This window comes from Trichosurus vulpecula, chromosome 2 (assembly GCF_011100635.1).
Source record: "Trichosurus vulpecula isolate mTriVul1 chromosome 2, mTriVul1.pri, whole genome shotgun sequence".
Taxonomy (NCBI): domain Eukaryota; kingdom Metazoa; phylum Chordata; class Mammalia; order Diprotodontia; family Phalangeridae; genus Trichosurus; species Trichosurus vulpecula.
In genome coordinates, this window is record NC_050574.1 from 58,383,658 (window position 1) to 58,399,584 (window position 15,927).

At 39.3% G+C, this 15,927-nt stretch overlaps 1 protein-coding gene across 1 annotated transcript in view; it reads right to left on the minus strand.

The window, feature by feature from the left end:
- The window catches only part of STPG1 (sperm tail PG-rich repeat containing 1), a 78,846-nt gene extending 69,685 nt beyond the window's left edge, over window positions 1-9,161 (minus strand). The window contains exons 1-2 of the mRNA XM_036747785.1: window positions 9,101-9,161; window positions 3,285-3,403 (exon numbers count right to left, since the gene is read on the minus strand). Coding sequence (XP_036603680.1) covers window positions 3,285-3,403; window positions 9,101-9,161 — 180 coding nt within the window. The remainder of the gene's footprint in view (window positions 1-3,284; window positions 3,404-9,100) is intronic.
- Window positions 9,162-15,927: the final 6,766 nt, after the last annotated feature.

Sequence of the window (15,927 nt, forward strand, 5' to 3'; positions counted from 1 at the left end):
AGAGTGGATTACAGGATCGAGAAAGCATATTATAAAAGAGGCATCAGCTAGAGAGCTGGCCTGGGGAGTCAAGAAAGACCCAGGTTCAAAATCCATCACCCATCCCAGTTATGTGACCCTCACCAAGTCATTCAACCAACTCAGTAAGACTCTAAGTTTCAGAAAAGGTCCTGATCCACTTTGACAGGAGAAATTTCTTCACTGGGAGATTGTTACCTCAATGAAATCACAGATCTGGCAAAAAAAGATGTCTGGAACCATAAGCTAACATATACAAGAGAGAAACACTAGATGCCTTCCCATTAAAACTGAATGTTTGCTCTTTCCATTCATGTTGGAATTAACAAGAAGGAGTGGAAAAGAAGTTAAAAGTTTGAACATTAGCAAGAGTCTCTTCAGACTCTATGTGGGAGCAACAAGAGGAGTGATGGAGGCTCCCCTGATCTGCTCCAGCTTGAGCACACCCCACTGGGGCATTTGGATTCCCTTTTAGTGTGTGGTTCAGTACTGAGAGACTTGTGCTTGGGGATGACAAAGCCATCTCCTTATTGGTCCCTTGATCTCCATGACAGAGGTAAGGGGTACCCGTGTCAAAGACAACTGGCCACCAAGGAACAGAGCTCTTGTTCTCATCTACTTCTCTTGGGAATGTGAGGCATGAAACTCTCCCCGGGTCTCCCTTACCTTCCATAGGGACTATCTTGCTACTCCATTTTGAAGACCTGATGTGAGCCAAACCTAAGCTTTTTTAAAGTGACTTTCCCCAGGACTCCACGGTGGCTTTGGAAATAGCCATCGACAATGAGAAAAGGGCCTGGTTTGGTCCACCTCTTTAGAGCTCAGCCTCACCCAGTACTAATTGGGGCCCCTTAGTGGGGCAGGGAACCTAACCCCAGTGGACCACTGACACTTATTGTAACACATATACCTAGAAAACTCATGTAGAGCTGTCACTATAAAGTGTTGCTCCCCAGGGCACATACCACAAACGATGCCTAGTGTAAATATGTGTCCTCATTTGAGGGGGAGGGAGATAGAACACCAGTCAGTAAGGGAGAGACAAAGACCACAGGGCACAAAGCCTGGAAGTGGGGGCAAAGGGAGACAGAAGGAAAAAGGTGGCATAGGGCCACCCACTGAAATAGGCCAGTCACCCTGCTCTAGGCATCGCTGTGAACCCAGAACAGTAAATAAAAGAAGAAATTGAGAAAATGGATGACTTTATTGAAGTAGTGGGATAGGACAAAAATCACCTGTGTTTTCAAATAACACTACCAAAAGCCAAGAAAAACTGATAAATACCTTGAAAATAATGACAAAATATATCAAATTTGGGAGCATTAACTTACCATGATGCACAAGAGACTTATACAAAGACTGCATCAAAGTTTCTCACAGAAATCAACAGGGAAGTGAACAAGTAGGGGGATATCCCCTGTTCATGGTTAGGTTGAGTCAAAAATAATAACATACCAATAGGTGACTGTAATGGAATTTAACCAAGTCATAACAAAATTCATATTTTTAAGAAGATGGCCAAGAATGTCAAGAACAATGAAAAAGAAAACTAGAGGGAGGCTAGGCACTACCACATCTCAAAATATGCAACAAAGTAGTAATTGTGAAAGCTCTTGAGAACTGGGAAGACTGAATACTGAATGGAGAACCCAAAGACTAAAATATATCAGTTTTTCTAAGATTTGTCCAGACAAGTGGGTGATTTCATCAGTCTGGGGAGCTAGCTACCAGGCTCAGATGCAAAGCAGGTGCCTCCTCTGTAACCCGGCCTCTGAGTGTTACCTAAGGTACTAAGAGGTTAAATTAAAAGTGCAAAGTCAGGATTTGAACCCAGGTCATTTGACTCCAAATCAAATTGTTCTTTCCACTGTATTTCAAGGTCGTAGCTTCTTTAAAGCTAGGTGGGACTTTCGAAAGTAGATCAAACTTTAAAGAGCAGGATGACACCCGTCCCTCCCCATTTAAAAAATAAGAAAACTGAAGCCCAGGGAGGAGAACTGAACTGACTAAGGTCACACAGACAGTAGAAGATCAGGAAATAGAACTCAAGTCTCCATATTCTCCCTTTCCATCAATGGTTCTTTGCATTGTATCATATTAAACGACTGTCAGCATCCTGAGGGGGAAACATCAAGGAAAGACAGGAGATCTGAAAGAGACAGCTACAGGGAGCTGGAGAAGGACAATAACATAAAATGATGAAGAGATATAAAATAAATGACAAAATATACAAAATTTAGATAAAGACTTTCATCCCTAAAAGGTTCATCCCCATTTTATCAGACCCTATATTTTTCTTTTTTGTCTTTGGTTTTTTTCTGTTTGTTTGTGTGTGTTTCTGGAGATGGGGTCCCCCTGTCTTGCCCAGGCTGGAACTGCAGCAGCCTGATGCCAGTACTGATTGGCATAGAAGGTATGATGTTCAGACTCAAGACTGTACAGCTCAGAACCCCTAAACTCAAGCGATCCACAGCCTCAGCCTCCTCAGTAACAAAAACTACAGTACAGCGCCACTCCATACAATAGAGCAGACAGAAGATTGTTTTTTACAAGATTTAAGACATTTCAATCTCATTTTATACCAAAAAATGAATCCTTTTAAAAAGTGCACTCATCGCTACATGGAGGACACTGCCCTCTGGTGTTCAAAACAAAGGACAAATAGTTAAATAGAAAATATTTAAATGAATATGTATTATATATATTTTATATATTTATATTTCATATATACATTTAAATAGAAATTATGTATCTATATGTGTGCATATATGAATATATCTATATACACTGAGTACTTTAATTGGCTTTCTAAATGTTAACATTATTATTATTATTATTATAGCTTCAAAATCCAAGTAATAATAAAGAGTTTTATTTGTAGAATTTTAAAATTTTGGAACTGAATGTTATCTTGAAATGTAGAATATTAGAACATATAATGTCAAAGCTAGAAGGTTTAGGATTGGAAGGGGCCTTAGAACAGAGAAAGTTAGAACACAGAAGGGTAGAACACAGGCTATCAGAGCCAAGAGAGATCTTAGAATACAGAATGTCAGATCTGGGAGGGAACTTAGAATATAGGAAATCAGAGCGTGGAGGGACTTTAAACATCTTCTGACCTAATGCCTTCTCATCATAGATAAAGCAACTGAGGCCCACAGAGATGAAGGGACATATCTAAGGATACAGGAATAGCTCCCATGAGACATGCTGATCATGCTAAAATTCAGAATAAAAGTAGGAAATATCAAAAATAACAACATTACCAGTTTACTATAAAATCTTTTGCTTTGACTGTTAAATCCTTTTCTTTCTGCATCCGGGATTACTATGGTCCGAAATTTATAAGGAATGGAAGATTGCTTTGGATATGCTCCAGTGTAACCTAAACAATAAAAAAAAGACATTTTTTAAAAATATAAAAAGATGAACTGGAGAATGTAAGAAATGGAGCTCTGAGATCAAGATTTCTTTTTAACAAGATACAGGAGGGAATCTGCCCTAGCACTTGTGAAAAGGAATTCAATAAATCCTTACAGGGGCAACCTCTTTCAAAATCTGTTTATTCAAATTCAGTTCAACACCAAATACTTATTACACATTTAATGTGTGCAGAACGGTCCATCCCCATCAGGGAAGATGTAAAAAAATCAAAATGACCGGCCCTGATTTCACTCATCCAGTTTAAAGCTTGAGGGCCAGGACCCAACAAAGGCCATTTCCTAGTCACCATCATTGATGCATTCTCATAACCAGCCTGCACTGAAGCATTGTGACTCACAGAACCTCAGAGCTGGAAGAGACCTCAGAGGTATCTGGTTGAATATATACCTGGAAAAGAATCCCCTTTAAGACCTCCCCAATAAGCGGCCATCCAGCCTTTGCCTGAAGGCCTTCAGGGACAGGAAGACCACCATATCAAAAGGCTGCCCATTCTACTCGGGGACAGCATGATGTGTTGGGAAGTTTTTCTTTCTCTCTAGTGAATGCATCTTTACTGCTTCCACTCATTATTCCTGGTTCTGCCTGATAGGGCCAAGTAGAAACCTACGGCAAATGCTTAAAGACCACAGTGATATTAGTCCCACTCTCCTTTTGAAGGGCCACAGTAAAATGTCTGTTCAGCTGAGATGCAAATTATCACACTGTTTTTAGGAAATTAACTACCCCCATATAAAGCTGTTCATCCAATATGGTGTTTTTAAGGAAGAAATAAACGGCATTGGGTGGAGTGTCACCCTTCCATCAGCCTGTCTGACGCAGCTTAATGAAAAGGGAGCCCGCCCAAGGGTCTGGATTTCAGCCCTGGCTCAATACATTGGCTTGATTTCCCTCTAGGCCTCAATTTCCTCCTCCATGAAAGCCTTCCTTGGACAACCTCCTGTTTTTTGGACAGTACATGCTAATCTCCTACACTGTCCACATGTTGAGTCCCCAGAAAGATGGGCACTATCAGACTGAGTGACCTCAGGGGATCCCTGTAAACAGAGCAAGAGAGGTCACACGAGATGTCCTGCAACTAAAGAACTTTGACAAAGACAAGGAAATATACCCTTTGACCTCACTATACTACTGCTAGGCCTAGACCCAAAAAGAGGGCAAAGAAAGAGGAAATGGTCCTGTGAGTACAAAAACATTTCTAGTGGCTCTTTTTGTAGTGACAAAGAATTGGAAACTGTGGGTGTGTTCAGCAATTGGGGAATGGCCGAACAAATTATGGGATACAAATGTGATGGAGTACTACTGTGCTATAAGAAATGATAAGATAGATGATTTCAAGGAGACACAGAAAAATTTGTATGAACAGATGCAGGATGAAATAAGCAGAACCAGGAGAATGATTTGTACAGTAACAATAACACTATAAAGACAAACAACTTTGAAAACTTCAAGTATTATGATCGATAAGTGACATCCACGATTCCAGAGGATCAACGATGAAGCATTCACCTCATGATAGAGAAGTGAGGGATTCAGGGTGCAGAAGGAGACATATTTTTTGAACATGACCAATGAGGGAATTTTTTTTTGCTTGACTATGCATATTTATCACAAGAAATTTGCTTTTCTATTTCTTTTTTGGGAAGGAGAGAAAATAGATTTCTATTAGTTAAAAAAAGTAAAATTTTGATTTTTAAAAAGGGGGGGAGGACAACATGGAGTTCTAAGTCTTTCTACCAATCAGGACACTCTCTTTCCCTATTCTGTACTCTCCACTCTCAGTAATCTGGCTAGCAGTGACACTGGAGAAAACAGCAAGAAAGAAGTAGATACATGGGCTGTCCTAGGAGTTCTAAAAGAAAATCATAAGAGGAGAAGACAGTGGAAAGCAAATGTAGTAAGATGATAGTGCACTCCGTTTTTCATCGCCCCCCATAAAGACTTGAAACCAGGGCTCTAAAAATGCCTTCCTGTTTGAAAAAAAAAAAGCCTTCCATTAAATCTATGGAAGACTAGACACAGAGAGAGCAAGGGGGAGGAGTTAAATTTCAGAATCTATCTAGTAGTAGCCACATTGCACCATCTGGATGACTAGTAAAAATAATCACCCTGGTGGGGGCTCAGGAGTGATGGTTCCTGAGTGGGTGCTGACCCACAGGGGGGCCTCAACACTGGGTGCCCATGTATGAAAGGGTGCGCTGGGTGTTACAATAATAACAGTTTGAATTTCTACAGCACTTCCCAATGTTTACAAAGCTCAGCAGAAGCCAAACAAAATAACGTGCTCAAAGTTATGGGGCTAGAAAAGGGGTACAAGGACTAAAAGCCAGGTTTTCTGTCGCTGAGTTCAAGTGCTCTCTCCTTTGCCAAATCACACCCCTGCTGAAGAAGCTTCAAGGGCTCCCCATTGTCCCTAGGGGAAAAAAAACCATAAAGTTCTTTATTTGATATTTAAAACCCATCACATCTCTCTTGTGAACTCTATGGTTTAGCCAAACTGGATTGACCACCAGCTCTTCCTAATCCTTTGTACAGGCTGCATCCTGTGCCCAGCTCCTCCCCTCCAATTCTTGCATCCCTAACACCCTCCAAGCCTCAGCTCAAGCACCACCTCCTTCAAGAGACCTTTCCTGACTCCCCTCCCCAAATCACTGGCCATTTGTCTTTAGACATCTTGGAGTCACTTATCGGTGAACCTGCTATTTCCCCCAAGTAAAATGTATGCTCCTTGAGGGGCAGAGACCGCCTCACTGCCATATCTGCATACCCAATGCTTCATATGTAGCAGTCACTTGATATTTGTTGACTGATAATATCACGATGAGACAATAACATATTAACATTAAAAATTCCATGAAAGGAGCCTGTGCAATCTCTGCAGTGGCATAACGAGTGTACAGTCAGAGATGGAAGAACCCTCTACCAATTACATGTATGGATTCTGATGGCTCCCCTATTTCACCAAAGTGAATGAGCCCCACCAGAAAATCCCAGCCCTGCCCACTGCTTTATGCTAATGATCCCTTCTTCTGCATAGTATTTCTCATTTTACAAAATACTTTACATATATTATCTTATTTGATCCTCATAGGTAGGTGGTAGGTGGTGCCCTAGGAGGTCGGTGATGCCAATATCATTATCTACTCTTAGTGATGAGGACCGTGCAAGTAGGTAGGATGGGAATTGGAACCCATGGCTCCTCCCTCCAAGTTCAGCTAGCATATGCACTCGTACTATCTCACTATCTCTCTGTCTCTCTGTCTGTCTGTCTCTCTCTCTCTCTCTCTCTCTCTCTCTCTCTCTCTCTCTCTCTCGGAGACTAGGACAAAATTGATTGTCAATGCTGACAATAGTTATAAATGCTAGTACAGAGTGCTTAATATTGAGGACCCAGGGCAATTAACCCTGTGTGCTCCTGCCCCATTTTACTCCCAACCACCCCCAGCTTCCATAATGAAATCATCTCCAATAGAATGTTACCTCCTTAAGGGTAGGGATGGATTAAAAAAAAATTATAGCATTCTCAGTGAGGGCAAGTAGGTGGCTCAGCATATAGAGTGCAAAGACTGGAGCCAGGAAGACCTGAGTTCAGATCTGGCCTCAGACACGTACTAGCTGTGTGATCCTGGGCAAGTCACTTAACCCTGTGTGCTTCAGTTTCCTCATCTATAGAATGTGCTGGAGAAGGAAATGGCAAACCACTCTACTATCTTTGCCAAGAAAACCCCAAATGAGGTCATGAAGACTTGGACACAACTGAAATGAATGATCAACAATCCCAACATGCCTCGAATGGTGCCTTGCACATAGTAGGTGCTTACAAATGACTACAGAATTTAATTCAAATGAATTGAAATTGACAAAGATTCAGCCGATGTGAGATATGTGTGTGTAAAATAAACAGTATGGGGATAGATAATCCATCACAATTTTCCTGCCTAAAAATGGGTAAGGGAAGGGCAGCCCATTATTAATATAAGCCCTTCATTTTATTTTAGGAAGACCATCTGCTATTGCAGGCAGCCAACTCCTGGCTCCTGCTGCATCCCCAGCCTCTTTGCATCGCTGACCAGACACTAGAACCTACAGTTTGGGAGAAAAGAACAAAAGAACTGACCCCAGGACCTCTATTTACCCTGGCCAAGGTGAATGCTCTGCAGACACTACACAGAATCACATTTTGATTTCACAAACATGTACAAAGCATTTGTAAACATTTACTACGGCTAAGGACGCAAGAATAAAAAGTATTTAGTTGCTACCCTCAAGGAGATGCAAAAGGCCAGAGATGGAAAAGATCTTAAAAGTACAGAATATTAGAGTTAGAAGAAAGCTTAGAACATGGAATGTCAGAACTAGGAGGAATCTCAGAACACAAAAGTGTTAGAACTCAAAAGAGACCCTAGGATACAGAATGTTAAATCTAAAAGGAACATACATGATAGACTAGAACTCAGAATATTAGAACCTGGAGGAACCTCAGAATATTGAACAAGAGAACATAGACTGAGAGATTGAAATGAGAGAAATGTAAATTAAAGCAACTCTGAGGTTCTACCTCATAGACACCATATTGCCAAAGATGACAAAAAAGGAAAACTACAATTGTTGGAGGGGTTGTGGGAAAATAGGCACACTAATGAACTGTTGGTAGAGCTGTGTGGATTGACCCCAGCCACTTTGGAAAGCAATTTAGAGCTATGCCCAGAAAGTCACTACACTGTGACTTTACACTACCCTTTTACCTAACGATAAAACTGCTTAAGCCTATACCCCCAAGAGAGCAAAGAAATAGGAAAAGGACCGACATGTACAAAAATACTTATAATAGTGCTTTCAGTCCATCAAGTGGGGAATGGCTAAACAAATTATGGCACATTAAGGTAATGGAAGACTATTGTGCTCTAAGAAATGAACAAAAAGAAAGTTTCGGAGAAACCTAAGATTTATATGGACTGATAAAGAGATAAATGAGCAGAACTAGGAAAACAATTTATACTCTGACATCAGCACTGTGAAAACAATTTTGAAAGACTTCAGAACTCTGAATGATGCAATCATGATTCCAGAGGACTAATGATGAAGCATTCTACCCACCTCCTGACAGAGGAAATGGATTAATATGCAGAATAAGACACACATTTTTGGATATGGCCTAAAAAAATTTAATCGAATTAATTGATAATTTTTAAAAAAGATAGACCTTAAAAGTACCTTAGAACATAAAATGTTAGACCATCAAGGAACCTCAGAATACAGAACAATATTAGAGCTTAATGGGACCTTAGAACAAAGAATGTTAGAACTCAAAGGAAGCTTAGAACACATAATGGTGATGCTGGAAGGAACATTTTAATGTTAGAGCTGAGGGGAAAGTCAGAGCCTGGAATGTCAAAGCTAGAAAGGGATTTACCAAGTCATTTAGTTCAACCTCATCGTTTTCTAAGGGGAGGAACCAGTGAGGTTCTAAGGACCAGTGAGCGGCCGTGCTGAGACCCAAGCCCCAGAGTTCATTCCCCTGCAATCCATGCCAAGCGCTGCACTTACTACATTCCAACATCTCAGCTCTGTAAATTGCATGTATCATGTGTTTATAGATCTCTCTTCCCCATAAAGAAAGTGTTTATTAAATTCACAAGACCTTTTTGTATCTTCTTAAAAGTTCTGGATCTTCTGCAGGTTTCACCTTCCAAAGTGGCCATATCACTAAGAAACAGTAACAAGTTCCACTTGTCTGAAGGAAAATATCTCTGTCATTTTTCTTCTAGTTACCACCTGGAACATCAAAATGCAACATTTTTAGGGCATGGATGAAATTATGACCATTGTATCTCTCTTTTTTCATCTATACCAACTAGATTGTAACCTTTCCAAGGGCAAGAAATATATCCACAAAATCATAGAACATTATAATTAGAAGAGACCTTAGACCGTATGATGTCATGGCTGAGAGGGACTTTAAAACAGAGAATGGTAAGTCTAGAAGAAATGACATAAGCACTTAGTGCCTGGCACTAAGGAACTTGAAGGCCCAGAACTGCAGAGCCACATATATAAGATCCGTATGCACTCAAAAGAATCCAGCCTAATTAGCCACATAGGAAGCAAGTGAATGAAGAATGCCCATTGTCCAAACAATGATATTCAGTTAGCTAGGGTTTTGTGATATTCTACTGGGATATGTTATTTATATCCATTTATAATTAATATAAAATAACTGGATATATTGTTTATATTAATTTGTTACTATGTATTTATATTAATTTGTTATAGCTTTTATAGTGATATCATCATATTGTATATCATATATTATATATTTTGATTTATTACTGAATTTATTGCAGAGTGACATTGGCTGAGCAAAGTTCTGTGGCTCATACCATTACACGTATTTGTGGAGTTGAACGGGATTGATTCATTATTTATTTAATGTTTATATGACTACATGAGAAGATGATACTTATAACTCCTAAGAACTTTATCATTTATTACAGCAGTTAGGAGTATACATAGGCAGAGGGCATGGGTGTGAGTGGACAGGATGATATTTTAAAAAATACAATTAAGAGGTGAGAAAGAAGGATGAACTAAAAGAACGGGGAAGGGAGAGGTAGAATAAGGTAAATTATCTCACATAAAAGGGGTACAAAAAAGCTTTTACAGTAGATGGGAAGATAAGGGGGTTGGGTGTGGAATGGGCGACATTTGAACCTTACCCTCATCAGAAATGGCTAAAAAAGAGGATAACATAGACACTTGGTTGGGTATAGAAATCTTTCTTACCCTACAGGAAAGTAGGAGGGAAAGGGGATGGGGTGGGAAGAGGAGAGGCTGGATTGGGGAAGATGGTGGTCAGGAGCAAAACACTTTTGAAGAGTGACAGGGTGAAAAGAGAGAAAGGATAAAGAGGAGGGAAAATAGGATAGAGGAAAATACAGTCAGTAATCACAGCTGAATATGAATGGGATGAACTCACCCATAAAACAGAAGCAGACAGAGTAGATTAAAAAACGGAATCATCCTACGATATATTGTTTACAAGAAACATACTTAAAACAGAGAAAGATAACACAGAATAAAGGTAAGGGAATGGAACAGACTCTATTATGCTTCGGCTGAGATTTTTTAAAAGCAGGAATAGCCATCATGATCTCAGATGAAGTAAAAGCAAAGATAGATCTAATTAAAAGAGATAAGCAAGAAAACTCCATTTTGCTAAAAGATACCATAGACAAAGAAGTAATATCAATACTAAATTCATATGCACCAAATGGTATGGCATCCAAATTACATTAAATTAAAAGGGGGTTACACAAACAAAACTAGCACAGACAAAATTAGAAGGAAAACAGAATATTGGGGGAAATTTTTACAGAAAGTTTCTCTGAAAAAAGGTCTCATTTCTCAACTACATAGAGAATTGAGTCAAATTTATAAAAATAAGAGCCATTCCCAAATTGATAAATGGTCAAAGGACATGAACAGGCAATTTTCAGACAAAGAAATCAAAGTTATCTATGGTCATATGAAAAAATATGCTCTAAATCACTACTGATTAGGGAAATGCACATTAAAATAACTCTCAGGTACAACTTCAACCACCAACCAGATCGCCTAATATGACAGAAAAGGAAAATGGCAACTGCTAATTGGGATGCGGGAAAATTGGGACACTCTCCATTCTGGAGAACAATTTGGAATTATGCCTAAAGGGCTATAAAACTGCACATATCCTTTGAGACAGCAATACCACTACCAGATACGTATACCAAAGATATCAAAAAATAGGAAAAGGACCTATATGTACAAAAATATTTGTAGCAGCTCTTTTTGTGGTGGCAAAGAATTGAAAATTGAGGGAATGCCCATCAACTGGAGAAGTGCTAAGCAAGTTGTGGTATATGATTATGATGGAGTACTATTGTGCTATAGGACATGATAACAGGACATTCTCAGAAAAATCTGAAAAGATTCACATGAACTGATACAAAGTGAAGTGAGCAGAACCAAGAGAACATGATAACAGCAATATTGTATGATGATCAACTGTCAATGACTTAGCTATTCTCAACAATACGATGACCCAAGACAAATCTGAAGAATTTATGATAAAAAATGCTATCTACCTCCAGAGAAAAAAACTGATGGAGTCCGAATGCAAATTGAAGCATACTTTTTATTTACTTTTTTATTTTTCATGAGGGTTTTTTGGCCTGTGTTTTCTTTCACAACGTGGCTAATATGGAAATGTTTTACATGACTGCACATGTATAATCTATATCAAATTGCTTGCCTTCTCAAGGATGGGGAAGAGGAAGGAGGGAGAGAGGGAAAGAATTTGGGACTCAAAATTCTTTAATGTTAAAAATTGTTTTTACATGTAATTTGAAAAAATAAAATTTATCTCTTTCTCTTAAAAAAAAAAAAAGATGAATCTACAAACACAGCTGGACTCGATGTTTTGCTTGTATTTGTCTTGTATAATCCCCAACTAACCATCAAAGATGTCACTCTAGGTGAATACTTGGCAACAAACAAGTGGCACTGAACCATTCAAAGTTGAGTAACTTTTTTGAATCTTATGGTTTAGCCTGAAACAACTGGGTTGACATACGTACTGTAGGTCAAAAGCAATCGTGGGTCAAACTACTGACCTCGGAGCCCAAATGAAGGTCATGGCACCAAACTGTCCTAGCAGTCACCAAATTCTTCGCCAGTTTCACTTAAGAATGTCCTTGATGAATCAATAAAATTATTAATTTTATTAAATCTTAACCCTTGAGTACATGTCTTTTTAATGTTCTGCATCATAAATCAGTTCTGCTGCATACTGATAGACGATGGTCATCTTGATGAAAAGCCCATATGGGACTGTTTAAGTGGAGAGTCATCAAACTGTCCACAGCAGAAAGAGGCCGAACAGGACCAAAGATCATTTTGTATTTTCCTTTGTTTCATGAGTTGTCATGGCCCAGGAATTCATAAACGGCCAGACAACTGGAGACCAGCTCCTCTTTACTCAGCTAGGCTGGTATTTGGAGAGTACGTATCATCTGCTCTCAGGGCTGTTCTGTTTTATAAACATTAATTCATGTTTTCCTTCTAAACCATAAACCTGTCCCTAGGATTAAAACCTCATGCTTTTATACTTGCTAAAACAGTGGAGGTCACTTGTTCTCGAGTTATCATTTTTATTACTGCCAACAGAGCTTCAGGCTAAGAACATTGAGTCCTGACAGGGGCATATTGAGAGAACACTGGAAATTGCCTAGGGTCACTTATCCCTTTGTGCTTATAAAATTAGACTTATTATTGCCCAAGGGTAAAGATTTTCTTTTTTCCCTTGCATTCAACAAAACTTTAATTTCTATATATAGACTAGTGATTTTTTCCTTTTTCCTCTGAAAGGCTAAGGAATAGCTGCCTAATTCTGTCCCATAAGCTACTACCCCACAATAACTCTTAAAATGTGAGTAGATCTAAGATACTATGTCTAGAGCAGAAAACTTTCAGTGGATTCTTCCTGTTAGTCACAGAGCTGGAAAGGATGACAGAATGTAGAATGCTGTTGCCAGGAGGAAACTTAGAGATTATCTGGTCCAAGACTTTATTTTATGGAACAGCCACGGTCACTGAATGGCTTAGATAAAATAACAGAATCATAGACCTGGAGCCATGTCTATAGGTCATCTGGCTCAAACTCTCATTTTTCAAACGAGGAAACTTGGGTCTTGAGAGATGAAGTGATTTGCCCAGGGTTACACTGGGAGCCAGTGACAGGGATAGTCTTCCACCCTCAGTATGGCGGATACCAAGTTCAACACTCTAAGTTGGGAGTTTCCATCCAATTGAGTACCCTAGAATCCACATCTCCAACAGGGTTCATTCCAATACCCCACACTCCCTTCCAAGTCAGATAGTGGGAATTGTATTGCTAATTTAAATATTTTTTATTAAGTCTCTTTGTCAGAAAATGGGATTATGCTGCTGCAGGTAAGAGTTGAACAATGAGGAAGACCCTCATCTGTAAAATGAAGGCTTGGACTCAGTGATCTGTTGGGTCTAAGTCCTATGCTCTATCTAGACTATTGAAATACTACGTTAATGAATATGAGATAAGGAAGTTCTTCTCTGAGAACCTCTAACTAAGGTCCAAAGTTGGAAGTGTCAGGAAGAACATATCCTAAAAGGATTATCAAAACAACAAAAGAAGATGCTCGTTCTAAAATGTTCATAGTATTAAATGGAATTGTGAAAAACCTCGTTAGTAGTCTAAACATCCAACAATAGGTGCCAAAGTTAAATGACTTTGAGACATATTCATGTTGAAAAGCAGGATTGTCACCTTCTTCAGGAAACCTTTCCTAGGACCCCCAGCTAGTAGTAGACCCTCCCCCAACTGCTTCATATTCATTGGCTATGGATGGATATGCCCCTTTTAGACTTCAATGAGGTTGAAGGCTATATGGCAAAAAAACAAAGATAATAAAATACAAGGGGAAAGACTTTCATATGCAAAGGAGGCATTCTATACCTCAGAAAGGGTCAGAGGCATAATTGCATATAAAGAGACCAGTGAGACAATGATGGGACACCAACTTAGCCAAGACCTCTGTCCCCAGTCCCTCTTGATGGTGCCTAAGACCCCAACAGGAGGATAGGAAATATAATTGGCTATTCATTATAAGTCAAAGTTGAGGAACTTGCTCTGAAAAAGGAAGAATTACTGAATGAGAGAAGTTATTTATCTCCTAAGAGAAGTAGCATAGAATCTTGCAAAGAACACAGTCTCTAGCATCAGAAGGATAAGGGTTCAAATTCTGACGCTGAAGATTAAGTGACCTTAGGCAAGTCACTTAACTTCCTTGGGCCTCAGTTTTTTCAATTTTGGATTAGATGACCTCTGGGGTCCCTTTTGGCCCTAGATTTATTGTCCTATGATCTCTCCTAGAGGTAATGAATCTCAGATCCAAGGTTCTGTCAGGCCTAGGCTTAGAGTTATTGCCCTTGCTAAGGAAAAAAAGAAAAAAAAACACTCTAAATGCATCCATTCAAGCCAGATAGTGGAGGTGGTAAATGATGCAGCTCCTAACCATAAAGTGGGCCCCACACAGGGAGTCCAGCAGATCAACCTGTCCAGCAGAAGCAACAACCTCTATAAATAGCCCAGTGTCTGATCAATCAGCCCTAGCCTAGAGAAATGCAGATTAAAACAACTCTAAGGTATAACCTCATACCTATCAAATTGGCTAATGGGATAGAAAAGGAAAATGATAAATATTGAAGGTAACATAGAAAAATCAGGACACTGATGCATTGTTGGTGGAGTTGTGAACTAGCCCAACCATTCTGGAGAACAATTTGGCACCTATGCCAAAAGGCTATAAAACTGTGCATATCCTTTAACTCAGTAATACTACTACTAGGTCTGTACCCCAAAGAGATCAAAGGAAAAGGAAAAGGACCTATTTGTACCAAAGTATTTATAGCAGCTCTTTTTGCGGTGGCAAAGAATAGAATAAATTAGAGAATGGCTAAACAGGTTGTGGTATATGATTGTGATGGTATTCTATTGTGCTATAAGAAATGACTAACAGGATGCCTTCATAAAAACTTGGACAGACATATATAAACTGATGCAGAGTGAAGTGAACAGAACCAGAACATTGTACCCAGGAACAGTAATTTGTAATGATTATCAACTGTGAGAGACTTATCTACTCTGATCAATACGTTGATCATAGACAATTCCACAGAATTCACAATGAAAAATGTTATCCACTTTAGGAGGGAAAATTGATGAACGCTTGAACGCAGATAAAAGCAGATTTTTTCACTTTGTTTTTCTTGCTTTTTTGCAATATGATTAACATGGAAATGTGTTTTGCATGACATTCCATGTGTAATTGGTATCATATTGCTTGACACTCGATGGGAGGAGAGTTGGAAGGACAAAGAGAATTTGAAACTTGACATTTTTTTAAAATTAATGTTAAAAATAAGTTAATTTTTTAAAAAGAGAGATGATGTGCCCTTCAAAGAGACAGCCCAGTTGGTCAATTCATCAATTATACCCTGCAGCAAACTTCATGAAGACTCTTCCAAAAGTCTTTGAGTTCCTGCAGTTCCAAAGTGGAATTGCTATAGGTGCTTCCTACGAGTGTACCTCACAACCATTGTCTATAAGTCTAAGCCTTCTCTACTCCCCATCCCTACATCCCTGTGTGTATTTGGGGGATATTGGCACCTGGGTAATGCTTCATACCTATTATTCTTGCTATGCCATTTTAGTAAATGTCTTCACTACAGCAGACTTATTCTACTGGCTGATTGCTAAGGGGAAGCACACCAGTGGGGGCTTGAAATCTACAGTTTTGGGAGAATAACCACCTACAGAATTATTCCCAAAACCCTGAGAAAGAATAGCTACCATTCTCTGGGGGCCCAATTTCCAGTGCCAGTATGAAT